At 33.5% G+C, this 27,559-nt stretch overlaps 2 protein-coding genes across 16 annotated transcripts in view; one reads left to right on the forward strand and one right to left on the reverse strand.

Annotated features, from left to right (window-relative positions):
• Positions 1–11,890, forward strand: part of LOC106063362 (3-oxoacyl-[acyl-carrier-protein] synthase, mitochondrial-like) — a 45,941-nt gene extending 34,051 nt beyond the window's left edge. For 4 of the 15 annotated variants that reach the window (XM_056006501.1, XM_056006496.1, XM_056006499.1 and 1 more), the window contains exons 2-6: positions 956–1,049; positions 4,487–4,671; positions 4,816–5,013; positions 5,832–5,989; positions 7,534–11,890. In XM_056006501.1, coding sequence (XP_055862476.1) covers positions 1,024–1,049; positions 4,487–4,671; positions 4,816–5,013; positions 5,832–5,989; positions 7,534–8,331 — 1,365 coding nt within the window. In that variant the 5' untranslated portion in view covers positions 956–1,023 and the 3' untranslated portion in view covers positions 8,332–11,890. Of the gene's footprint in view, positions 1–119; positions 541–653; positions 1,207–2,414; positions 2,536–2,589; positions 2,953–4,091; positions 4,183–4,486; positions 4,672–4,815; positions 5,014–5,831; positions 5,990–7,533 lie in introns of those variants that run through there. The other 11 variants (XM_056006509.1, XM_056006508.1, XM_056006506.1 and 8 more) reach the window with 10 other exon arrangements.
• On the reverse strand, positions 10,099–27,370 carry LOC106063369 (39S ribosomal protein L50, mitochondrial-like). The gene is made up of 4 exons (XM_056006514.1): positions 27,221–27,370; positions 13,195–13,313; positions 11,214–11,346; positions 10,099–10,997 (listed from the first exon to the last, which is right to left on the reverse strand). Exons 1-4 carry the CDS (start codon positions 27,302–27,304, stop codon positions 10,611–10,613), a joined length of 723 nt encoding a protein of 240 aa, XP_055862489.1. The 5' UTR covers positions 27,305–27,370; the 3' UTR covers positions 10,099–10,610.
• Positions 27,371–27,559: the final 189 nt, after the last annotated feature.

The following is a 27,559-nucleotide window of genomic DNA, read 5'->3' on the forward strand; positions in this document are numbered from 1 at the left end:
CTACAAGCAAAAACAAAAAAAAACATTAGTCGACATCTTGTGACACATATTCTAATTATTAAACACAAACATAGAATGATTATGGTTCATCTCGTAGAGCACTTTTTCATGTGATTATAATTATAGATCCCTATTCTGGGTAGAGACATTCTCGACTACCGATACGTGTAGCACAGGAAAATAAGGCATTCGTTTAAGTGATCAGCTTTCTTTGTCACTTTCTCTGTACAAATAGTGTGATCTAGGGCTATACTATGTCTTTCCAATAGCCCACACTAATTCCCACTGCTTTGAGGTCCCTTTTGAATACATCCACATCATGAGTTGCCAATAAAGGATGTCTTTCTGGATATGATCGTCCTCCATCCGGAGGACATGACCAACACTGAAACGGCTATTAGACTATGGAATGGTTTGCCTGAGTCAGCCAGGAAAACAGATGACTTTGCAGAATTTAAGTTAAATTGATTAACGTGCATGACTAAGATTGACCTAGGGACTTGCATAGAATGCATAGTCGTAATCATCTTCTATTTTGAAGTAACGTCTGTATTTTATAAGATAGGATATTATATGATGATAGATCTATTTATGCAAATGATGCTTTTGTTTAGTTCAGACAGGCTATTTCAAACTAGAAGTTATGAAATTATATTTTTTTTGGAAAATGATCAACATGTTATAATTAATAATTTAATTAGATCTAGATTTTAAGACTATATTTAATATTTTAATAGATCGAAAAGTTTAGATCTCTCTGCCTCAGTTGGCACCTTAATTTGGCTTTTAAAATAAAAAAAAATGAGTGGCTATTATTTTATTATTTTTAATCATTGAACAGTTGCAATGATTCAAATTGATTTAATGAATGTTGCTGTCATTCTCAATTACAATGTCAGCTTGTTCACACTTCACTCACTCAATCACTGACAACTCTGAAATGTTTACTCAACAGCTTACAATGACTTAATTCACCAGGACCAGACAAATAGTTTCCCCAACAAATGTCTTACAGAAAATGAAATGGCTCCCACAACAAATTGCTCAAGGTCAGAGAAATAAGAAAAGAAAATATTCATAATTCAATATTATATTGAATTGGTGGCTGCCTGCTGGTCATTTGGTAGATCTTTGCACTCAAAACTGTCTTTGCCATGGTCCTAAGTTTGATTTGAATTATGCCAGCTGTTTTGAAGGACTTCTGGGGTAGGACATAATTATCTTCATTTTTGAAGAAACTTCCAAAACCTATATAACAAACAATTGGTTCAAGTTACTATCGTTGTAATGCTAAAAATAAAATTAAACTTATAGATGTAGACATTACTCTAGATCTGGTGGTCGATTCTAATTGAAAAAAATCTTTTTCAATTCACTATTTATAAAGGAAATCTCTTTGAGAAAAACCTAAAAGAATGATTCCGTGGTCAGTAAAGTTTTATTAAATTGCTTCGAGCTCTATATTTTCCAGATGACTGTAGAAACGGAATAAAAGTATTACTCATGACAAATGCCTAAAAGACCTAAAAGAGCCTATAAAAGAACCTATAATAACACGTGATAGAATAGTTATTTAAATTATGTATAAAAAATAAAAATACAAACATCTGGACCAGTTTTTAAACATAGATAATCATGTAGTAGACTTAAGTAAAGGAAGATCGAACATAGAACATAGATGCAAGTTAGTAAGTACATTCAAAAGAAATGGTCTGTCTAATTCGTCCATTTAAGTCATTCCCCTCATTTCCAGTTTTATATCAAAAATATTGTTTCAAGGATAGATTGTATAATTATACATGTTTTCTTTATTTTGCTCACTGATGCAGTCCTGTCCCACAGTAGCAATTTAAAACCCTTGGAGAATAAGTTTGAATAAATAATAGAAGAAACAAAAATACTGGTAATTCAAATGTATTATAATGCTAGTCCCTTGTATTCAATACAAAGAAAGTACACAAATTATAGGATTTGAACTAAATCTGTTACTATCAACTTAAAAAAAACAAACAATGAACACAGTAACAATTAAATTGTTCTGACCTCCTGTGATCAAAATGTCAGCAAGCCATTTGTTGTGGAATCCACTTTTTTGTGAGCTGGTTGTCTCTGAATAAATGTCTGTTGACCAATTATCTGTGAACCATTTGTCAGGATCAAATTGTTATAGAACCAATTGTCTTTGTTCCAATTGTCATGAAGCTTTTGTGAAGTACTTCAAGTACTCACATTCTCATTCATAAAGAAAAATTATTTTGATACTGTGACCACTGACATCATGTGTAAATTATAAATCTAGTTCTAGACAGATAGAATCTAGATAAAAATCTCTAGATAACAATTTCGATCTATCTATCACATATATAAGTCATATTATTGACAAATCTAATTATTTAATTTATCTGACAATATAGTTTGATCATGATAATGACTATTCTACTAAAGACTAATAAAACTAAAGAGATCTTCAGTTTCTGTAATGTGTAAAGCAAGTAAATGAAAGTCACAAGTTTAAAGACAATAGCAAAAATATAGGTGAGGTTTCATAAGTATCTTTCATTAACTGATGTAGGCTTTGTACGAATGTAACCTACTATTTAGATCTCTTGTACTGGCCAGTTTTTTATCACCTTTTGAGTTTTTTTTAAATATTTATTTTCTTGATACCGGTATTGCATTTGATGTGTCTCTGTATCTGTGTTGTTGAAAAAAGTTGCTATGGTTAGACAGGAAATTACATCAAGTTTTGGTTAGAGACTATTAGTGTAGTAACAATAGAGACTGTCACAAAAGGAAAAGACACAACATTTTCCTTAGTGTAAACAAACATTGGAAGTTATCAAAAGAAGACCTTGTTATTAAAGTATTTTTAAGTGTCTTGAATGCCTCTGCAGCTGTTAGAACTCACATGAGTTTAAAGTCTTCATTGGAGCACAACAGCAGTCAATACAGGTCATAAAAATGGCGGTGGTGCTAAAATTCAGAGACAGTTCAGAAACAAGCACTAGGAAAAAGTATTACAATTGTAACCCTGGTTACTTTTAAGAGACATGGGGGGAGTCCTATTTTTGTGGAGAAACAACATAAAATGTGTAAAAACAACTAGTTAATTATCTAAATTGTGTATGCTTTTATTGATATGTCAGCACTTTCTTATATTGTGCTGCCTAAGTATCAAGTAAAAAACAAAATACAAAAAAATCCTTTTTTTTTAAAGAAAAGCTTATATTAAGTGTACCGGTATCAATTAGTGTATCCATTAGCTTGGATCAGTCATGTAATTAAATTTGTAATAGATCTAGACCATTGATGCCCAAAATACAGCCCACGGACCAGATTCGGTCCGGCGAAATGCGGACACAAAGTGTAGAAAACCCGCTACTCCCCCTCCCCCCCCCCCCCTCCTAAAAAAGGTTAGAAAATGTCTCATGATCTACTCAATTTTTCTCAGATTGATTGATACCATGACCTTTAACATTTGCGCATTTAAGAAATGGGATTGTTAATGTAGAATCTACCAAAAAAAGTAAAAGCCAACATAATTGAGTTGTAAATAAAGTGTGACTGTTTAAAAAAAATAATAGCATATAAACAGCATTATAAAACAAATTTGACATCATTCGAATGAAAAGATTGTTAAACTACATCTAGAAATTGGAAGGTTAATGTAAATATTTACCAAAAAGAGACAAGAAAATGAGTCGTTGGTAAGACTAGCTACACTGTTGCTCATATTTTTAGTAGAGAAATGAAACCATTTTCTGACGCATAAAAAGAAAAAGATAATAATATCCCATTAATGAATGTAGGTATAATAATATCCCATTAATGAATTAAGTACTAGATCCACAGGGTTCTAATCAAATAGTTTCAGGTCTATTTCATTTAGTTTTTGTACCTTTCCTTTATGTGGCCTGCGACACCAGTGTCGGAAATTAAAATGGCTTGCAGGTTGATTTATGTTGGGCATCACTGATCTAGACTTACAATAATAAATCTGTGTGTAATTTTATAATATTCTGTATCTGTTATTTTTTTTTTTACAATTAAATAAGATCAAAGTCATTTCTGAGAATTATTTACCACCACAGGCTTGTAAAGATGAGAAAAGTCATAACACTATTGGCCACCCCTTTCCCATCCATGTGGTAGTATAATTCAGCTGACTGAAAACAGTTGCAGGCCAGTAAACCTTTAAACATAGTGGGCAATTATTTAAAAAAATGGACCTGATTCTTTTTTTTTTTCCTTTGTTCTTTACATTTCATGCAATTTACACTCTCTAGTGATAAAAATATTAATGTTTTTATCCTTTATAATATTTAACTTAATCACACGCTTCATTACTATAGTTGTGATACAATTTTAGCCGGCCTAAACAAATCTTTTTTATAAGCTTAATGTGTTTGTATTTTTCACTCTTGTATCATAATTTATGACAATAAAGATTTGCGGATGTTGACTTTTCTATTCCTTTCCTTTGTAGAAAAAAACAACTGAACCTTCCATTGTTTCAAAGGAAACTGAAAAGAATGTGTAGTTCTATACATCAAAGTCGTCGAGTTGTTGTCACTGGATTAGGGGTTGTTTCTTGTTTGGGAACTGGCATGCATTTTGTTTGGGACCAATTGCTATCAGGAACATCAGGAATTACTAACATTAAAGGAGAAGGTAAGTGAGCCTGATGATAATAATATAATTGCAGTGCTGTGAAACTATAAGTAGGCTTTAAATAAAAGATAGGGGAATAATTAAATAGTGTAATACTCTGTCATTAAGTACAGCATGTTTTCAATATTTTTTTCTTCTCTTTAGCTTTTGAACAAATTCCAAGTAAAGTAGTTGGACTGGTGCGACATGGGAACAATCCGGGTGAGTTTAATCTCACTGGACTTCCAACTATTGATGGCAGAGCTGTGACACAAATGACTCAGTATTGTTTACGTGCTGCTGAAGAGGCCCTGACCATGGCCAAATGGAAACCAGTTCAGGATAATGATAAAGAAAGAACAGGTTTTTAAAAATGATAAGAATTATTGTAGCCTTTTTTAGAATTTGTTTTGCTGATACAAGTTTTGTACTGTTGTCCTTCCCTAAATCAATGAAATAGATGCCTAGTTGTAAAAAGTAGTTTTCTATATTTAAACTGAATTTCAATTGTAAAAATGTTCAAGCTTTCCTTGCCATCTCAGAGGCGAGTTTTATTGGGCAAGTTCTAAAAGTGGGCAGGCCATCACAAAGTGCAGTCTTATAAGAGTACCATATCACTGATCCAGTGATTATACAGGGCAAGATAGCATCTAGTTTATTCTTAAAGATTTAAGGTTGAGAAGTTTGCAAAACTTAAGTGTTTTAATATGAAACAGACAGGCTACCATCTCTTGAATTACTTTGTGAAGGTTCTCTCCAATTGCTCTAATGTTATCCTAGAAGACGAGACAAAACCTTAAAAATCAGTCACACATCATATGAGTAAAGTTATCTCTTAGTAAAGGCACAAAATAAATGTAATAACTCCTGTGCTACATTCTTGTCACAATGAACCAATTCATTTCATATCAAGTTGAAACTTATGTTTCAATAGGGCTATTGATTTGATTTAATGTTAACTGTTACTAAAATGAAGACATTTAGGCAAGATATCAAGACTTTCAACTTTGTCAATATTCTGCTTATTTTGTTTTTATGGATACAGTTGAGAAATCACTTTGTAATTATTGTTTCCACTTATTTAAATAAATTAAACTAAGCTTGTTATGAAGCACATCAGAAAGTTTATTTTCTATGAGGCTTGATGTTATTCAATGGCTATATTTTTGCATTTTCTACAGGTGTTTGTATTGGCACAGGAATGATACCTTTAGAAGAAGTTGTGAATGCAGGAGAACTTCAACGTCAGTTTCATTACCGTAAAATATCTCCTTGGTTTATTCCTAGAATACTAATAAATATGGCTGCTGCTCATGTTAGTTTGGCTTATGGCTTCAAAGTATGTCTCTTAGATATAATGTTTCTTTATTAAATTCCTCTTATTAATTATTATGTTTATTTGTTTTTCATTTTATTTTTCTTACCTGTATCAAATTAGTAAGTAAAGTTATCCCTTTCAGACCTTGCTAGCTATGGAGATAGATAATGTAATGATCATTTGTTTCTATAACCCATAATTAGCAAGGGTATCATGTGGGCAGCACAATGACAAACTGGCATGCATTTAAGTTTTGTGGACTTATAAGCATCCTAAAAATCCAGTAGTTCAAAATCCCAGTTTTCATGTGAATTCAAGATTCCTCAGTTTGGAAGCCAGACACCTTGCCACTTAGTAACCATACCCAATATAATTTAATATATCAACTATATTTCATTTTAAATATTTTGTTTCATTATTTCGGCACTCTGATCTATGTTTTTAAAAGTACTGATATGGAATATTTTATTTCTTTTTATTTTTAACTCTCTCCATATTTATTTTTCATGTTACAAAGGAATCATTCATTTTGCTCATTTATAATTCGCTACCCTATTATGATTAAACTTCAATAACTTTTTTGCTTTTTATCAGAAAATATTATATTAGGTAAAGAACCAAAAATTGATTTAAATTTGGATTATGAAAATAAAAATGAAAACTCACCAACTATGGAAAAGTCTCATTGGATCTAGATGTAATATTTTATTTAAATACAAGTATTTATATGATAAGTTATTCATATATTTGTTTTAATTATGTAGGCCTATAAAACACATTTATAACACATGAAATGGAAATCTTGAGCTATTTATCCATATCACTACCATCAGATAAAAGAAAACTGACAGACTGTGGACAAGTCAACTAGCTCTAGACTAGATGTAGGAAATATATTATTATCCAAATTAATAAAGATTATTTTTTTACAATGTTTCAATATTTTCACACAACTTTATTTATCATATATTTAATAATTGTCTTGTGCTCATTTTCCCATGTCATTACAATCCCGAACTTCAATCTAAAGAAAATAAAAAGCCCCACTCTTTAAAAAACATCATTTTAGTAAGAACATGTTGAAAAGGGAAAAAAATCTGGATTTTTTAAAAAAGGAAACTATTCATGATTGAATTTTAAACAGTTGAAAACATTTTGGGTGAAAAGAAAACAAAACACTAATTAGGACAGAAAGAGTTAAACACCTTTTTTAGCTGTTGTATAACTGTCATACTTTGTGAAGAGTTTTTATTATTAATAATCAGTGATGATATTATTATAATTATTATTTATCATATAAATTGTTAGCAAGTCTTATCTCAGTTCTAGGGATTGTAGTTGCTTTCTACATTTTGGAAAAATGAAAATCAAGATTGCAAATCTTTTTCTAAATGTCAGCAAAAAAAAAGTTTATTCCCTTCAGTTATTTATTCACTTTATTGAAGCAGTTTGCGTTTATACCACGTTCACCACAACTTCACGGACTTATGATAAAATAAATTAATTTTTTTTTGTCTACAAATTATTTTTGACAAATTATAACAAGATAAATTATCTTGTTTCAGGGTCCTAATCATAGTGTATCAACAGCTTGCACAACTGGACTTCATTCCATTGGTGATGCTTTTCGATTTATCCGCAATGGTGATGCAGATGTAATAGTTGCTGGTGGCTGTGAATCATCAGTCACTCCCCTTGCCATGGCTGGCTTTGCACGGATGCGAGCATTGAGCACCAATTTCAATGCTACCCCCCAAGTGTCGTCTAGACCTTTTGATAAAGCTAGAGATGGTTTTGTTATGTCAGAAGGTGCTGCATTGTTGGTCCTAGAGGAGCTTGACCATGCCAGACAAAGAAATGCTCATATATATGCTGAGATCCTAGGATACGGTTTATCATCAGATGCCAAACACATCACTGCTCCCCCTGAAGATGGGAGAGGAGCTCAAAGATGCATGGAAGCTGCATTGAGAGATAGTCATCTAAAGCCTGAACAAATAGAGCACATCAACTGTCATGCTACCTCAACACCTCTAGGGGACTCAGTTGAAAGCCGTGCAATACAAAGTCTTTTTAAAAACCATAGCTCTAATATTCTGGTCAACTCTACTAAAGGAGCAACAGGTCATCTCTTGGGTGCTGCAGGAAGCATAGAGGCTGCTTTTACTGTCATGTCAGTTTACACAGGAACAGTCCCAGCGACACTAAATCTACAAACTCCAATGACTGGTTGTGATTTGAACTATGTACTAGGAAGCAATATTACATGGAATTCTAAATTTAACCCTCGAATAGCATTAACAAATTCTTTTGGATTTGGTGGCACGAATGCTTCTTTATGTATTTCAGAATATGTAGTGTAGCAGTTTTAGGGTTAATTATTTGTTCAACAAAATAAACCAAATTTAAACTTAATAAGTATTTACTATTCAATCAAAATTTTTTTTTATTAATGCGAGCATAAGTATGAATGCCATCAGAAATCTTTTTTTTTTATAATCACTTCAGACATTGCCTTAAGCTAACTATTTAAAAGAAATATTGATCCTACATTAGGAACTGGATAGCATTCAAACGTTGTTTTGTGTGCTGCTGAACAATTTAAACTGGACAAACTCTACTGTCAGATTCATATTAACCTTTGAAATAATAAAATAAATGACAGAATCTATGAAAGTAAAGTTCTCCTTTCAGACCTTGTGGTCTATAGGCCATAAGATGTAAAGGTCAGGTGCCCATTAGATCTGGGTGGACTCAGAGGTGCCTATAGATTCTGAAATTAAAAATCCCAGTCTTCACCAGGATTCAAACCAGGGACCCCCAGTTTGGAAGCCAAGCACATTACCGCTCAGCCACCACACCTTACAGAATCTATAGTTTCACTATTCACTATTTTAGCTTGGATTTAGCAAGAAGTTTGATTTTGCTGATTTATGATGGTAGTTCACGAATCATTACTTACTCTTCACAATAAAAAGTGAATTTAAGTATATTCTTAATGCAATGATAAAAACAAATTTCATTTAATATGTGCAGGTTATTTGACATTTTGAGAAAAAGAGAAGGAATCAAAAGAATATAGAAATATCTGTTGTTTCCTTAATGCCTGGTATTTCAAATAAATTTAAAAAAAATATTTGTAGCATAAGAAACATTTAAAATTGTATTATTACAAGAAAGATACATATAAATTAATAAAACACTGACTTGACTCAATTGAACAGCATTTTCATATTAGTATAGCTTTGCCAACTTTCTTACATTCCTTGATATGTTTTTATTTTGTGTGTTCAATTTGGTCAACTACATTTCATTTACCACTAAGCATTAGTCTCTTGACCATTCAATTATTTTAATGCATTAGTCTCTTTTGACCATTCAATTATTTTAATGAAATATTTAGTGAATGAAATTTTGAAATGAACAGGAAAATGAATACTAAGCTAAGTTCTTTTATTTGAATTGAATATGCATGCTAGTAACAAGAGAAATAATAAGAAGAAAAGGGCTTTTACGACTGGTAAGAAACAAGATAGAAAAAAGCACAATTTAATCTGCACTTGAAGAAGTAAGGAAAAATTACTTAACCAAACTAGAGGATTCAAGTATTATGAATCAGGTGTGGAGTATCATTGACAAAGGTCAAAAACTAAAAAGAATCTTCATTTGGGGGGGGGGGGGGGGAGACGACAAAAATCAATGGTTTCTACTGTTGTTTTGACACTAACAATTTCAATCTTTGAAGACCCTTGAAGTTAAATTCCCCTTTCAGTCTATGACATCCCCATTGTGGTACATTTCATACCGTACACTAATGATTTTTTAATTGGATAGTCCTTTTTGTTCCTTAACCCTACAATTGACTACTTGCCTTGCTCTCAGAAAGCTCAACCTTAAATGATTATTTCAGAGAAATAAACATTGAAAGCTAAGTGTAATAATAATTTTTTTAAATTTAATGAAAAACAAACAACAACAAAAAACAAGGAAATGATAATCAAGAAAAGAAAGCAGTATTTCTGTACTGAAGTGAACAATGAAATGGCCCAAAATTTTAAGTACCTTGGTATTGTTTTAGTCAATAAATTTCACTGCAAACACAGATTATATCACACAAAAACAAACAAAGATTAAGAAAAATGTTTTACTATGCTCACATCTGCAGTATATTGAGTTTTAACATCATCTGAGCATTTAAAAAATAGAAACTTAATAAAATTCTATTGCAGTTAGTAAGGTCACTGTCCACAAACTCAACTTATTGGCAAGCATTCAATAAAAATATTCTTGAGAAAGCTTAAAAGAAAACATAAAAAATACCATCACAAAAGCAGACACTTGAACAGAACTCTTGTTCTTGTTATATACAATCCATCACGTGATGTTTGAGTGAAAGTGTGATACCGGTACTAGTGTATATTTTGATAACATATACTTTGATTGCTATTGTTATAATGTTTTGTTATATGTAATGCACAATTGTAATTGACAAATTTCCACAAGGATAATAAAGATATTATTATTAAGTATAAGTGTAGAGAATAAATGTATTGTCTGTACTATTACATTTGGTTTAAGATAAACACAAAGATAAAATGATTTAGATTTAGTCACATCATTTTAATTGTATAAATAGAAAATATTAAGAACTCTTCACAGTATAATTTAATTTCTCAGCATCTTCAAATAATTGTTTCTGTTCTTCAAAGTTTGTGAGACTGCGGGCATTTCTAGATTCTCCAGAGTGACCTTTGTACTTTTTACTGTACTTTAAACTGGAAACTATCGTTGGGCGATTAGGAAAGGCTGTTTTCCCATCAAAAAATGTGTCTGTTTCTGGGTCAAATCTTAATGGCTCCAATTGAATGTGTAAATTCTTGGGCAGCTTCTGTCGTGCCAAGTCATCAAATGAGGTAGTGTCTCTGACAGGTGTGTCAAAATAACTGACAACATTTGCTAGTGTGTTCAAGTCACACAACTCAGTGTTAGGGATGATGTGATCAAACTCTTCCATCAGTTTTGTTAGCAGCTAAATAAAAAAAAAAATGGGAAAAAAGGTATTGTCATACAAAGTGTCAAGAACTTTTTTTTATTTCAAGGTGTTTGTTTTAGTCTGTCTTAAACAACATGAGAATGTCAAGTTTTTTTTTTTTTTAAGTTTGCTTTTACATATATAATATGAATAATATGTGTCTAAAAAAAATAATTAAGATATGGCATTGAAATGAAAATTCTAGAATGTTACCTTAAATTTAATCAGCCTATCATTTAGCTGGTAACTCATGTCAACCTGAAAACCAATAATTGTTGCTGCAATTGATAGAATTTTAGCCTCAACATCAGCTGGAGGATTGTAACCCCTAACACTACAACTGACTCTGTCAAATATACAAAAAATATTAATGCAAATGTATTGATACAAATAATTCAGATTCAGACACATAAAGTGATATTTAAAGCTAATCATATTAAAGCTTTCTTTTAAACACTAAAAGAAATGATTGACATTTTTTCTAGGTGAAAGACATGCCCCGATTTAATTTCCATTTTTGTAATTCATCTAATTCTTTATCTTGTGTTCTTTTTATTGTTCTATATATTATTAGTATTATATTATGCAATTGGCTGCAAATAATGTGACTTTTGTTCCTGAACTAATGCATTTGGTAAATTATTTATGTTAATTAGAAATAGTAATGGACCTAAGATTGTTCCTTGCAGTACACCTGAGTTTACTGTTATTGGTGTTGATTTAGAGCCATTTCTTATTACAGTTTGTTATATCCATATCAGAAAATCTCCACTAACAATATTAAACACCAATAAAAAAAACACAAACACACTTTAAAAGTCTGTTATATTCATTGTGACAATTTTCAGGATGTTTGATTTTTTCTAGAATAAAGACCTACTTGTAGATCTAGATCTAGTTGTTCTAAATTGATCTACACATTATTATAAACTACAGTCTTTACAATTCAAATTGTAGTAATTTTCTCCACACAAATATGCTTTCATACAGATGTTCCATGTTCTTTGTAATAACACATTTGATAATAACAATGATGTATGGATAATCCCTCACATTCACTCTGACAATCACCAAGATCTAGAGGAGAATTTGATAAAGTTCTAGATCTGTGTAGAAAAAATGTAAATTTAAAAACTAGAACAAAAGAAAGTTACAAACCAAAAAAATTGTGTAAGTGTTTATAAAGCAAAAAAGAAATACAATTTTGTACCCTAACCATAATCCCTCACATTCACTCTGACAATCATCTATATGTAGTAGAGAATTAGATTTAGATCTATATCTGGGTAGAAATAAACATACATTTATTTATAAAACTGGAACAAAAGAAAGTTATGCACCATAAAAGTGTTAATAAGTGCTTAATTAAAGCGGAAGAAAATACAATTTTTAACTTGTACAGATATTTAAAATGTTGCTTTTAAAAAAATATTGGGTCAAAATTGCAAATAAATTTTTTTTAGGTAAAGTAAACCACTGCGATTTAGAACATGGAAATGGCCTAGTTGTTCCAGGTTTAATTTAAAAAATAACAGTTTAAATTTTCATATTTTATCATCAATCGTCCACAGCAAGTGGAATAATAAGGGATAATCAGTCAGACATCTGTTCAAGGATTTTATATTGATACATGCACATAAATTTTTATTATTTAGTGGAACTGTCAGCATTTCAATGACATTGCAAAATCAATCTTGAAAAAGTGACCCTAGTGGTCATTTAGAGACAATTTTAAAAAAGTTAAGTTACAGCTGTGGCCAGCTTTATAAAAACATGGAATCTGTCCCAGTTTTAACAGACTAAAAAAATTGATTGGTTTTATACAATGTCTACAAAAGCAAGTTATGTGCCATGGATAACTATTGAAAGCTAAACACAAAAATAGTCGAAATAGTGTAAAAAAAGTATTATCTTGTACTTTTTTTTTATATATGTCAACTTAAAAAAACAACATTGGGTCAAAATTGCAAATAAAATAATCTCAAATTTAAAGGTGCGTATTTGATGGGGAAAATGGCTTAGTTTTTCTATGAACACTGAAAGTACTATGAAAAAATACAATAAACATAAATTTAGGATGTTTATTATATTTTCACCCCTGCATCAGTAAAAAAAATTATTTTTCAACGTAAGTAGTAAGAGTTTAATTTTCGTATTTTTTTCGACTAACATTTATATATAAGATATTACTCACGTTTTCTTTTTTAGAGATTGAAGTCTAGAGGTTGTAGATGGTCCATCAAATGGTTTAATTTTTCTAGGCATAGCTTCAATTTCCTCTTTTGGCTTTTTAAAGAAGGTGGTCCATGAAGCCTGAATTAAAGTATTTATAAAAAAAGAAAAATAATAATAAAAAGGTCAATTTTATAATGCAAACTCATTTATAAGCCTCTGTGCTGCAACTGTGCACCGTACAAAAAAATGTAATGTAGACATAATTATTTTATCGCTGTTTTTTTTTAATTACATTATTCTATTTCATTTGGGTCCATCAAATTCACTTCGCCTAGGGCCTCCAATTATCCAAGGCTGGCCCTGTCCTAATGGACATTTTTCAAGATAGCCTATTAAGGGCGAAATACTTTTGCTTTGCACCTATCATAGAGCAGTCTGATTTAGAATCCCATTGCACAATTCAGCTTGACCCCTTACACATATATATATGTACTCTTTTATGGCCCATTAGTTGTAGCTGATTGCCATGTTTTGCTAGGTGGGTTAAGAAATAATTAATTTTTTAGTTACTTTGACTGGAATATTTATAAATTTATTTTGCATTCTCCAAAGTAAGGAATAGCCCAAATTATAATAATAATGCTCTCCCTAACACACATTAATTGACAGGTGAATTATAGTCACTGTGACAAGTCAAAAGCTCGCTGTCAGAGTCACTCAAATTTATCACAGCATTAATTATTATTATTCATTATTTATTTATTTTATTTTAGTTATTTCCCCATCCTACCCCCAAATTCTTCACCCGCACCACCTTTTCCTCTCCAGGCTAGACTTAGTTGACCACATTGGAGATAGCTAGGCCACGTCTTTCAATTTATCTTCCCTTGACCGGGGCAAAGATACACACAGTCTCTTTGATCTTACCAGCAGGATGTCTGACAGCCGCAGTGGACACCACCTTGTGTGGAATGCAAGTCACTCTCCCCCCCCTTCTCCCACGTCTCTCTTTGATCTAGGAGATTACTCGAGTCAAAGCGCCTCTCGACGCTCCAAGGTGCGACTCCCATCTCAAGTCTAATTCACCCACGTGTAGGATAATTCTTGGCCTAGGACATTTCCTGTTTCCGCCCACATTTTCCAGGCCTATATATAAGATAAATTAAATCAAACCAGACCCTCTTATTTCTCTATCGCTGTCAATCGAGTCTGGACTATATTATTTCTTCTTACTCCTAGAGGAATACCTGGTGGTAAGCCGAACTTAATCACAAGTTCCATCTTAGTTACTTTGTGCATATTTCTCACTGGAGATTATCATGTGTATTTTATTATTTTATTTACATTAATTAGTGCATTGTGTATTTCTCACTGTCATAAGTAGAAAACATAAACATGACATAGGTATTTATTTATGTATTGCATTAATCTGTTAATGCTACGTTGCTCAATTGATTGTTGATGCAACCATGTATATATTTGTACATCTTATTTTATTTCCTTTATCTCGGCTGACAACCGTGATAATTTTACTAAGCGCACTAATACTGCGCTTAGAGAAGATATATGAATTATCTCCCCTTTACTCATTTTACTCTAATGAAAGTTGCGCCCCTTGAACAGACACCCTCTCCATTCAAGCGCGCTCCATTGTTCTCGGCCGACGGTCGTGTGTAAACAAACTGTCATGGTCGCTGACCATCGCCCATTCCCCCCCCCCTTTCTCTCTTCCAACTTGTGTTGTTTATTTGAGCTTATTATTTCCCCTTATATGTACATTTTATATTATTATTTCCCCTTTTATGTATATTTTTATATTGCTATTATCAGCCATCTATTTTCCCAATCCCATTTGTCATCATCTCCTTATTGTGCTCTAAAGCAATTTTACCAATCTGACGAATGCACCTCAGTCGAGGGCATCGATAAGATGCATGAGAGACATGTCCTAACTTGTCTTTATTTATCCGCAGCCTCCCTCAGGTGTCTGCCTATTTGCTATTGAGAATCACCTATTGCCTCTGTGCTTAGTGCTATTCAGCACTGCACTTGCCTATTTATCGGATCACTTGCCCACTTGCTATTGAGTATCCTCTACTGCCTACGTGGATCTACTCAACTCTACTACTTGGCGCTATCGGCCTTGCCCGCCTATTCGACAGCCCACCTGTCAACTTATTAGGTGCGACGTCCCTATAGATCCAGATCTGTGCGAGACGTCATAGCTACGCCAAACCTCTGCAACTCACTGGACTTACTCTGTTAACTACGCTGCCCACGGCAGATCAGCTCTGCCAGCAGTAACCTTGTGCCCATGGTAGCCGGCCACCCGCCCTACTGTACCCACTACAGATATCAGAACTTTGGATTGAGACTCCACAAGAACTTTATCACCGGCGTCCCTCTACCCGCTAGAGCGCCACCTCCAGCTGCAGAACCTCAAGCCAGGACACAGCCAGCTGCGACCCAAGCAGGACAACCAGCTAAGTTCAGAAGACAAAGTGACATACTCTCTTATTAAGTGCAAGAGTGATGATCTAAATTAGTATCAATTAGAGATAGATGCAAACCCTCCCCCTTTTTATTCTTTTATGTAAATATTTATGTAAATAAATATTTTTCATTTTTAACTTTGTATCTCTCTTTCATTGCTTGTCTCGTTGCGTGCCTGCTCCCGATTTATATGCTGACGGGTTGTTGGGTGGTAGCTTTAAAAATAATTATCCCCTAGACATAAAACGCGCCAAACACCCATCACATTCCCCAACCTGTCACAGTCACCACAACACATTTAAGAAGTATCTAACATCCTAAACAAATACTTTGCATCAGCATTCAGCCCGAGGAGACAAACACATATTACTTAATTTGAACCAAGTAGAACCAAGATACTTATAGAAGTACAAGAAAAGGGAATCCAAAAACTATTAGCCAACATCAAACCTAATAAAGCATCTGGACCTGATGGTATTCCAGCTACATTACTCAAAGAACTAAGCAATGAGCTAGCACCAGTGTTCAAAATACTTTTTCAGGCATCTCTTAACCAGGGCAGAGTATCAAGGGACTGGAAAGAAACTAATGTCACCCCTCTATCTAAAAAAGGAGAAAAAACAGAACCAGGAAATTACAGACCAGTATCACTTGTATTTACCAGCATCACATGTAAAATCCTAGAACACAAAATATGTAGCAACATCATAAACCACATAGACAAACATAATGTCCTTACTCCATACCAACATGGCTTTAGGAAATATAGATCATGTGAAACAAACTAATAGGAATAATTGATGATTTTTCAAAAGGTTTAGATAACAGTGAGCAAATAGAGATGCTATGTTACTAGATTTTTCCAAAGCTTTTGACAAAGTTCACCACCACAGTTTGCTTATAAAATTAAAATATTTTGGCATTGATGGTCCATTGCATCAGTGGATTAAAGATTTTCTGATAGGGAGAGAACAAACTGTAATAAATAATAAATGGCTCTAAATCAACACCAATAACAGTAAACTCAAGCGTACCTCAAGGAACAGTCTTAGGTCCACTACTATTTTTAATTTACATATAAACGATTTATCAAATTGCATTAGTTCAGGAACAAAAGTCAGATTATTCGCAGAAAATTTCATAATATATAGAACAATAAAAACAACACAAGAGATACAGAAATTTTACAATGAGAATATTAGATAAATTACAGAAATGGGAATCAAATTGGAGCATGTCTTTCCACCCAGAAAAATGTCAGTTATTAAGAGTAACAAAAAAACTAAAACAAATAACCAAATTAATTCCACTTATCTTATTCATGGCAAAACCAGTAACACAGACAAAAAACATATTCTTTGAAGTAACGTCTGTATAGAGTATAGATCTATATATAGGGATGTTATAAAATTTTGAAAATTTATTTTTTTTTAAATTAATTAATATACCATTAAAGCACATGATAAGAGCTTTCTAATGATATATACATTATTGTTGTAGGACCTACGGTTAAAAAAAAATGTTTTTTTTTAAACGCATTTTGGCTTTACATTAAGGTTAATGGAACGTTGTGACAAAATGATACGAAAAAGAAAAACGCGTACATTTACGCAAGTTTTCTACTTGTAGACTAACATTATATATCAAATTAAAGCTTAGAGTGTGCATAAAATTAATATCTATTTATTGTAAATAAATTATTTTATGTTTAAATTATTATTATTTTTTAAAAATTCCTTTAAATAATACACTTTTTAGACGTAAATACTTCGACAAAATATTTTTTTATGTTTATATTGTTTTATAATTGATAATAAAAATTGATATTATTGAAAAGAGCTTGTTCTCCAGTTAATTAAACCAAAAAAAAAAATGTTTTTATTTCAAATAGAAGAGAAGATATGATTTTTTGTTTAAATTAATTTTTTGTCCTTCTTTATCTTTGTATTTTTGGTTTCCGATTTTGATATTCTGTTATTAAAGCATGCATATCTTTCTTACTATTTAATTTTTTTTATTCAAATTTTAAGACTTTTTAAACATGTTCTTTATAGAATTATATGACATCAATCTTTCATTTTAAACTATTTTTATTACTTTAGAATCAGAATTTCAGTGCATGAATTTTTTTTTTATTCTTAGTTTAATGATGTTTGATAAGACCCACTAATTTAAAAAAAAAGTGCCAATAATTACATGTAAACATTATTAGTTGGAATCAATTAGGCAAAATAATTTTTCAAAATTTAAATGTGACCTTGGCACATATTCATAAATAAAAAAATAATTTAAATATAAACTTAAAATTGAGAATATATATACAAAGTGCTGGTGGCACTGGTAATATTTCAGTATTTTTAAAGTATTTACAAGTATTTACATTTAAGACATTATTAGGTCCTTAAAAACAACATCACATGCTAGTGAGAGTTTGGAAATATCATAGTCTTCTGCTAAGCTATCATCATCTTCCTCTTTCCAATAAGCCACAACATATTTTTCAGGATCATTTTTTTTCAGGCGTTCTATCCATCCTAAGTAAATGACAGGTCCTTTGTCATGCCATGTATGACATATACGTCTGCCAGATGCTTTGCCAGCAAGTAAATCATAAATTTGATCCACAGATGTATCAGTCATCTCAGGAAATGTTGCTTTGATTACTTGTTTATTTAATGCAATATTTTTCAACATTTTCTCAACATCCTTCCTTTTTTTATCCTCTTTTTTTTGTTTCTATTCTTCTGACCTGCGTTGCATCTCCTTTAGAAGTTCCAAATTTTTAAATGTTTCCTTTCCTCTTACTACGTGCAGCTCCAATGGCCCATGATATAATGCTATCTCTGTCTGGATCCGTCATAGAATATAAGTACTTCATTGTTTTGTTTTTTTTAGCACAAATTTTAGAAGAAATACACATAGTGGCATTAGGAGATTTTGCCTTTGCTGCACTAAACATTCCCATCAATTCCTCACTATCCATATTGTGTGGTCTACAAGTCTCAGTTTGATTTTCAATGTCCTCATTTGGAATAATATCAAATAAATTCACATATTGTTTTTCAATAACTTCTGCCACTCCAATTAAACACAATTTCAACATATTGTTACGTTTCTCTCTCTCCTAATCATCAGGCCTTCCGTAAACACTGCTAAAACTCAACACAACACATCAACACATCAAGAACTTGACAACAAGAGCTCCACAATATCGGGTGCTTTAATAATGAGTGAATAAGTAGATAACAGCCAATACTAGAAATTGGCATCAAACACATCAACAACTAAAATGTCACTCTGTACATCACCGTACAAAACTCTACTGTCTCTCTTTCTGGACTTGCACATCAACACATGAGGACTCAACCAGGACCGACTTCATGGCCGACTAACAGTCCCGGTCTCGACGCTCTCCGGTCTTGAACTGCCGCTTTCCTACACACTGTGTCCTCGTACACGCAGGCTTTCGATCACATGACCATAACATTGGTCATATTTGCGTGTAATCGTGTAATCATAGTACTGTCCCTTGTCCATGGCCCCGCTGACATGAGTGATTCACGTGTGTGTCAGCTGAGCCTGTAGTTAACCCTTTTGCGCCGCAAATAGGGTCGTAACACTGCCCCCTTCTCAGATTTGTCCGTCCCGGACAAAATCTATCACACGACATAGGCAGTGGAGGTGAATCGATGCAGGAGGAGGTCTATCGGTGGGGGCGACAATGGGCTTATATTGCCATCCCGATGGAGCCATCTGCTTTGTATTCTGCGTATGTCTCTTTCTCCTACTCCAGTTGACCTTCACCTGGTTGCACAGACGTCGTGGTTGCATCGCCATCCACTTTGGATTCAGCAACCATCGCCTTCTTCGGTCGCTCACTACTGAAGGCAGCCAGCCAGCACATGGGGAGGGATAAGATGTCAGGACTGGGGTCACCAAGATCGTTGGTCTAACAGGTCTCTTCATAGGGCTTTGAAGAGAAAGACTTGGGGTTTGGGTTTCAGGTTCACAGGAGGGGACATTGTGGCTAACATCATCTTCAGGCTTGCCCGGAGGGCAAACTAGTGGAGCAAGTTGGCAGCACTCCACTTGCGAAGGTCCCTCATCTTCAGCATCAGGCTCCAGTTCACTTACTTCACCATCACCAGGGCTTCTCACTCTGGTCTCGTCAGCTGGACAAACGTCTGTTGGGTGCAGACCTTGCCGATGGGTTCCTTGGAGTTGGCGTTCTCCCTGCAAAGCTCGACACACAAAGTTCTTGCCAAACAGCTGGATGCAGCCACCAGGATTCGAGTTCCTCTCATCAGCACTGACAGATTGACAGATGTCTTTAATGTCCTCAGCTACAGGCTTGAGGTAAGACACGACGTTGTCTTGTTCTATCTGGCTGATGGAGGCACTCACGTCATGGACGTCTGTAGCAAAAGCGTTGGTTGAACTATTGGTCTCGGTCTCTTCTCTTGTTTCTTCACCTGTTTCTTTCTGCGAGTCACCATTGATCACATTCTGAAAGCCAGCCAACATCTGCTCTTGAAAGGTGATTAAGAGCTCTACAACATCGGGTTTGAGTTCAAAGAGGTACGTGTTCGGATCTTCCTCTTCATCCACTAGGGCTTGCCGGAGACGTTCTTTAAGAGTTTCGTTGTTCCTTTCGTAGTACTTCAGTCCTCGCCATTTCAGCTCTTGTTTCAGTTCTTTCAGATTCAGTTCATCTAGCAGTTTTACAGAAGCCATAGGAAATCCCACTTCTGACACCAGTGTTACGTTTCTCTCTCTCCTAATCATCAGGCCTTCCGTAAACACTGCTAAAACTCAACACAACACATCAACACATCAAGAACTTGACAACAAGAGCTCCACAATATCGGGTGCTTTAATAATGAGTGAATAAGTAGATAACAGCCAATACTAGAAATTGGCATCAAACACATCAACAACTAAAATGTCACTCTGTACATCACCGTACAAAACTCTACTGTCTCTCTTTCTGGACTTGCACATCAACACATGAGGACTCAACCAGGACCGACTTCATGGCCGACTAACAGTCCCGGTCTCGACGCTCTCCGGTCTTGAACTGCCGCTTTCCTACACACTGTGTCCTCGTACACGCAGGCTTTCGATCACATGACCATAACATTGGTCATATTTGCGTGTAATCGTGTAATCATAGTACTGTCCCTTGTCCATGGCCCCGCTGACATGAGTGATTCACGTGTGTGTCAGCTGAGCCTGTAGTTAACCCTTTTGCGCCGCAAATAGGGTCGTAACAATATTTTCAAGTTCCTCATCTTTAGGTGAAAACACAATCAATGAATTCCAAACAGGATCCTCAGCATCCATAGCATTGTTGAAAAAGTCTAGCTTCATGGAAAATAACAACAAAGGATGAGCAACAGATTTCTTAATACGCTCCAGGGCATCTTTGATGAATTCTATTGCTTTAAAATAAGCCATCCTTTCTGTTTTTGGGATGTAAAATAGCTTTAACCATGGGGCTGTTAGAAGTTTACCTACCATTCCTAAGGCACACATTTGTTTTTTTGCTGTCTCATCACAAAAATCTTTCTCTACAGCTGATTGTAATCCTCCACAGGTGAGACTGTAATTTCTTAGAAAATCTAACAGGATGGTGTCATGGTGTATGAATAATCCACAAATATGAAATAAAATGTGCAATCTGTTGCCTCTATAGCGAGGTATAAGTCCTTTAGGTAAATTATTTTTAATCAGAAAACACACAAATCCTTTTGGGTCTCCTTTACTGTTGATGAAGCGCAGTTTATTAATTTGTAGAACTAAATTTGCTGCCATACATTCTTTCCCATATAAATATCCTTTCTTAGTCTCCAATGTTTTTAATTCAGCTTTGCATCTACTTGCAATAGTGTCCAGGGGGTGAAGATTACATTTCAGCTCATTCAAAGGTTTCTGCCATATATCACACACTCTTCTTATTGTCGCATGGTTGACTGCTTTGTGTTTGAGATGTTATTAATTATTGTCTCTCTACAGGATTCATAATCTAGCTTCTTGTATTCAGCGTAGAGGTGTGCTAAGTCATCAACTAAGTCATCAACTGCGGAAGTAATATGCTGCTCGTAATCTTCTGCCATCCCACCACTTAATGCATCCAGTGCAAGAACATAACAATAATTTTTCGTTGTAATATGAATGGCATTGACATGAACATCTTCCTGTGTAGTGGCATCAAATCCAAGGGTTAAGTTTTGTGTTGACATTGCTACATCTGCTGCTTGATATTGTGCAATCACACCTAATTCTCTCTCCATTTCCTCTGCAGAACTCCTCTGAGGTATAGAGCCAGCTATGATTCCCATAAGCTTAGCATAATTTGCAATAATAGTAGGAATGTAACCTGTTGAAACTTCACTATCTATAGCCTCATAAACAAGAAGGCGCATTGCACTGCTGTAGGTTTTTTTGTCTTTCTTGGCAATGAGTTGTTTTTCTTCATTACATTTTTTCCTCTAAAAGTAAATAGTCATGTTCCAGTTGTCGAATTCTTTCATTCTTCTCTTCCAGTTGTTTTAGTAGATATGAAGTATCTTTGGATTTGCTCAACAATTCTCTAGTTTTTTGTCTTTCTCTGGTATACAAACTTTTCATTTTTAAATAAGCATCCTTTCCAGATAGTCTCTTGGCATTTTTCAGTTCTTGCCTGAGTAGAGTAATTGTTGAGTTCGTCCTCTTTATAGATTGCTTCAACACTCTAACTAAGTTTGGTAAATGCTTCACTTTGGCTTTATAGCCAGCAAGATTTTTTTTGTATTGCTCTTTATCTTTAATCCTGGACTGCGACAAATAAAAAATTCTTTTTTTTTATTTCTTCTTCCTAGGAGTACATTCCTCTTGTCTCAGGTTATAATTCTGTTTATCATCAGTTTCATAAATTAATTCAGATGACAGAACAAATGAATCCGTAACAGTTTCCTTAGAATGTTGTCCACTTATAATCAGCTCATCAGGTTTGGCATCAGTTGAACTTAATGATAAAGTAGAAGTTAATGGTTCTTCTGTAGCACATAGTTCAACAGCTGGTTTACTTGTCATTGTTGGTTCAGGAACAGTCGCAGTTGGTACATGAGCAAATACTTTACTACATAGTTCTTTGAACTGAGGTAAATTCTTACCAATCTTTTTCTTAAATTTTTGCATTAAGCCAATTAAATGGTCCACTTTTTGGGATTTTATTTGTAGTCCAAATCTGGAACTTATTGCTTCTGCAGTAATAGTAGAAGAACTATTTTGGAGGTAAATATATAACACATGACCATTTAGACATAATCGACTTGAATCACCAGATCCAGGATTAGGCAGATCATTGTACAACTCTGTAAGATGCTTATGGATAATAGAATTTTGGTTTATTTTGGCTTGTGTGTGCTTAGGCATGTTTTCCTTTCAGACTGACTTATAATTAGATTTAGATATTTTATTATATTTGTTACTAAGTTTGAGTCAACTAAGTAAAAAAATGTGATACGGTTGATGAATTAATTATTAAATTAACTACTAAGACTTAGACTTAAAAGTAAACTCAATAACCATAAAATAACTGGATCTAGAAACTAAGATTAATAAATATTATTAATTATAAGATTATTAAGATAGTTGATGTTTTTTTTTAAAAATATAGAATCAAGTCTACATTAGATTAGGTCTAGATCCAGAACTCGACTAGTTTTAGTTTAACTAGTTTAGTAGTTAGGTAACTCAAAAGTAGCCTACAGTAGGTAGACCTAAAAATATAAACAAAAGAGATCAAGATGGTATCACTATTAGTAATAGTACTAGTAGACTAGATCAGTAGTCAGTAGATCATCTACTGATCAGATCTAGAATGACTAGAACTTAGACTTAGTAACTTAGTAGAACAGAACTGAGAAGTCAGAAGGGACTAGGCTGAGTCACTAGACCTAGACTCTACTTCTTTAGTTCAGTATGTAACAATAAACTACTGACTAACCCCCTATAGTCTAGAGATCTACTAATAACTAGATCTAGACTTAGATAGATACTTATTTTGTGATAAAAAAAATAGTAACTTGTATTAATTATAGATCTAGATCATGTATGTTAATATAATATTTAGAAAGTCTTGTGAATCTCACAACCAAAGTTTTTCATGCCAAAAACTTTGATCATAGCCAATCAAAGTGTGCCAAACAAGTCACGTGACCACGATTTTGTCGGTGGCTTTTCAAAATGGCTACCCTAAAATTACGAGTGAATTGTCAAGGCTTCACTCATGGACTAAAAAATTTATTGTAATCAAAGTGTTCCACGTAATAAAGAACCAAAACCATGGTAATTTAGCGCAAAAAATGCACTACAATTCTATATAAAAAATGCGTGGGAATCCCGACCTTTTAAAACCGTACACATGAAAATTTAACGTAATTTTCAATTAATAAATTAATGACCTTTTTCTCCACATGGCTAAGCCAAAATCGATTCCCGATCGCCATTTTTATTGTTACATCAAAAATTATAACTCTCTTACAAAGAAGTATTCATTAAGTGGATTAACAAAGTGCGCCTTTGAGACGTATAATAATTTGCCGGAAAAAAAAACGAAACACTTTTTTGGCAAAAAATATGGGGCGTGTCGGCGGAAATTGTAACATCGCTACTATATAATTATATAATATAATAAGATAAGATCCTTAGCCTTAGGAAATTTCTTCAATGTGATCAGATTGAGATGAGATCGACTCATCGAGGAGAAAAAAAAAGTTAATAAGATTTAGAGATCTATTTATATTAATAATTAAGTATTCGAATCTAGAGTAACTTACATCTATCGAACACCTTCGTTTTAAGGTACTTATCGAACACCCCATTGTATTTTTAAAAATTCTCCTTTATTTCGATGATTATAAAGAAACTAGTCCATTCTTATTGTGCATCGTCCATTTCTTGATAGTTAAGTTATAATTAGTTTCATTTTCACCCGAGGATCATTTTTTTACTTATATTCAAAGTGCATTGGTAATATTGGTATAAAAATTTCACATTTTTTGAACTCTTGGGAAGAGTGGAGTGAGTCTCGGGTTAAGGGTATTTTTTAATGCTAATGACGCTTCAGCTCAAAAAAACTATATAATACGCTTCTAATTAGGCTGAGAAATATTTACAACTATTTATTTGAAAGTGTCCTTTGTTACCTAAACATGAAAATTGAGGTTTAAAAAGGGGGTGTTCGATAATAGCAGTTTTTATATAAGCAATCTCAGCTTCGTAAGATATCGAACGCCATTTTAATGTTAAAAATAAACATCAAAGGGATATAACCCAAAGAAGACAAAATATTTAAATTATATATTTTTTAATTGTTATTTTTTAAAATAATGTAATGCAAAGTACAGATATAAATTAATCATATGTTACAATTTGTATCAGCTATTTGTGGTTTACCGTAAATGTGCTATATTTTTTAAGTAAATAGATTTACATCGATATGCACTAATTGTACCCATTTTAAAAGCTTGATTTTATGACACATATATTATATATTATAGCTTGATGCAAATGGCACCTATGGCCAACCACAAAGGAGTGGAATGTATTCAGTTGTGGAATGTATTCAGTTGTTGTTTCTTTTTCAGATGCCCCAAATTCTATTAACTTCTGAATTTGCCAGATTCTATTAACTTCTGAATTATGTGTTATAAATACCAATACCTAGCGCATGTGCTTGATGTGAAGAGATATTAATAAAACGAAAGGCAAAGGGGGAGGTATAGAATGCAGATATGGTATTTTGAAATAAAAATGTCTTGGGCAGGTAAAAAAAAAAAAAGGTCGGGGGGTGGGGGAGAGAAACAGTCAAGACACTGTATCCAGAGATCATCAATAATTGATCGACCATTAGAATGTGACGTCAGCCTCAAATACATAGAGTCAGTTGTGCTTCTCGATCTAGACGTGTGGCGCCGAGTCTATAAAATATTTGCCATAAAGTATGATAAAGCTCATAATGCGCTACAAAGACACTCCTTTGAAACATCACAAATACACAAAATAATAACAATAACGCATTTAACCACTCTCCTATTCTGCCTACACCCCCTTACCCGCGCTTCCACTCTCCAACATTCACACTTTTTCAGTGCAAAGTAACAACGTAAATTTCAAGACTCAATCCAAACGCAGCCACCAGACTAACACACAACAAAAAAAAAAAGGTCAGTGATAGCGTAACACACAGGTGTAAACCAGGCCATCAACACAGCCCCAAAACATTGTTCAAGTTGTAGTAAGAACAATGTTGAGGGGAAAGGGGGAGGAGCCATCAGTCGAGTACCTACGGTCAAGCCGCTAATTAGGTCACAAACACTAGGCATGATAGATACGTAGTATATATAGATATGTTGTTTGTGTGTGTGTGTGACAAATACTAAGCGTGCTCTAAAATACGTTTTTTTTTTTGGTTAACCAGGTGGTTTAGGGAGGGCGGATTTATCTACATCTATAGGTAACACAGCTTGCAAGCTACCATAGCTTTTCAGCACCCCCCCCCCTCCCCGCCAGATCGAAAAATATCTAGCACTGACTTTTGGGCTGTTACATACACTGAGCGTGCTAGATCGGCGGCTAGTTAGGGCCGCGTACCGTATGTTTCGTTTTTAGGTCAACCAATTAAACTGTTGTGTCCTGCAATGACTTGGGGAGGGCGGGATTATCTATTGGCTACCAAAGCTTATTAGGCTCTCCCTCAAATAAATAATATCTGGATTTAATTTATTAATGGCCTTATGTCTCAAAATAGCTTAGACCTAAATAAGTACTACGGTAATGCGTTACTGGGCTTAGCACCGTCAGTTTCTAAGCAGAGCTGATCAGTGATAGATTCCTTTGATGTGGACCATTTGAAAATGACTAAAAATCTGTCTTTCTTGACATGGCGTAAAAAGAAAATGATATAAATAAAAAAAATTATAGATTATAACACTTTTGAAACACCATACTTTTCACAAAATTTTAAGATTATAACACTTTTAAAACACCATACTTCTCGTGTGTTCGATAAGTTCTTAATATGTTCGATAAGATAAGATAAAGCTAAAAAAGTGTTCGATAATTTAAGCTTTTGAAATCATCAACCTGACCCATTTTAACATCAAATATAAGTTTAACTATGAGTAGTAATAGAATAAAACATGTCTACTTTTTAAGAAAAATGGATGAGGAGTTCACAGATACAATCAGTTTTTTTCTAGGTCTAATTTTTACGGAGATACACAAATTCAAACATAAAAAATGTCGGCGAATGAGCTTAACTTGTTCGATAAACGTAAGTTACTGTAGATCTATTTTTTAATTCTAGATCTATATCTAAGATTAAAGATATTAATTTAAAGTTAAAGATTTTCATCATTTTTTGTTTTGGTCAGGATGGGACAACTGTGACTGTCACAAGAACTCCGTCGTGAAAAATACTACATACTACATAAGGCTAACCTTCATGAGTACCGAGTTTCTTACAAAGTCTAGATCTAGACTTAGATCTAGATACATCAACTTACATTCCTTATAAATATTTTACTACAACACTGTTTTCCATGAGAAACTACTGTTTTCAATTTCAAGACCTTGGTGGAGGCTGCCATCTTTACCTAAATAATGATAAAAAAATGTAACTAAGGGCGACCTACGATATAATTTTTTTTTTAAAGATTCTATGGAAACTAGACTCTAGGTCTACTCTATAGATCTAGATCTAGTTAATAGATCTAAATAATAATTTTCAAATATTTTTTTTTATTAATTATGCTAATTTAATTTGATTTTATTAATTAGATCTAGATCTAGATCTAGAGAGACTAAAAATCTCTACTCACTCTAGATAAAAAATATTTTGTTTT

This window comes from Biomphalaria glabrata, chromosome 12 (assembly GCF_947242115.1).
Source record: "Biomphalaria glabrata chromosome 12, xgBioGlab47.1, whole genome shotgun sequence".
Lineage (NCBI taxonomy): Eukaryota > Metazoa > Mollusca > Gastropoda > Planorbidae > Biomphalaria > Biomphalaria glabrata.

Coding starts and splice junctions, on each gene's coding strand:
- LOC106063369 (XM_056006514.1), bottom strand. CDS start 27,304: ATGGCAGCCTCCACCAAGGTCTTGAAATTGAAAACAGTAGTTTCTCAT. Junction 11,347..13,194: donor CAATCTCTAAAAAAGAAAAC/GTGAGTAATATC, acceptor TATATTTGACAG/AGTCAGTTGTAGTGTTAGGG. Junction 10,998..11,213: donor ATAGGCTGATTAAATTTAAG/GTAACATTCTAG, acceptor TTTTTTATTTAG/CTGCTAACAAAACTGATGGA.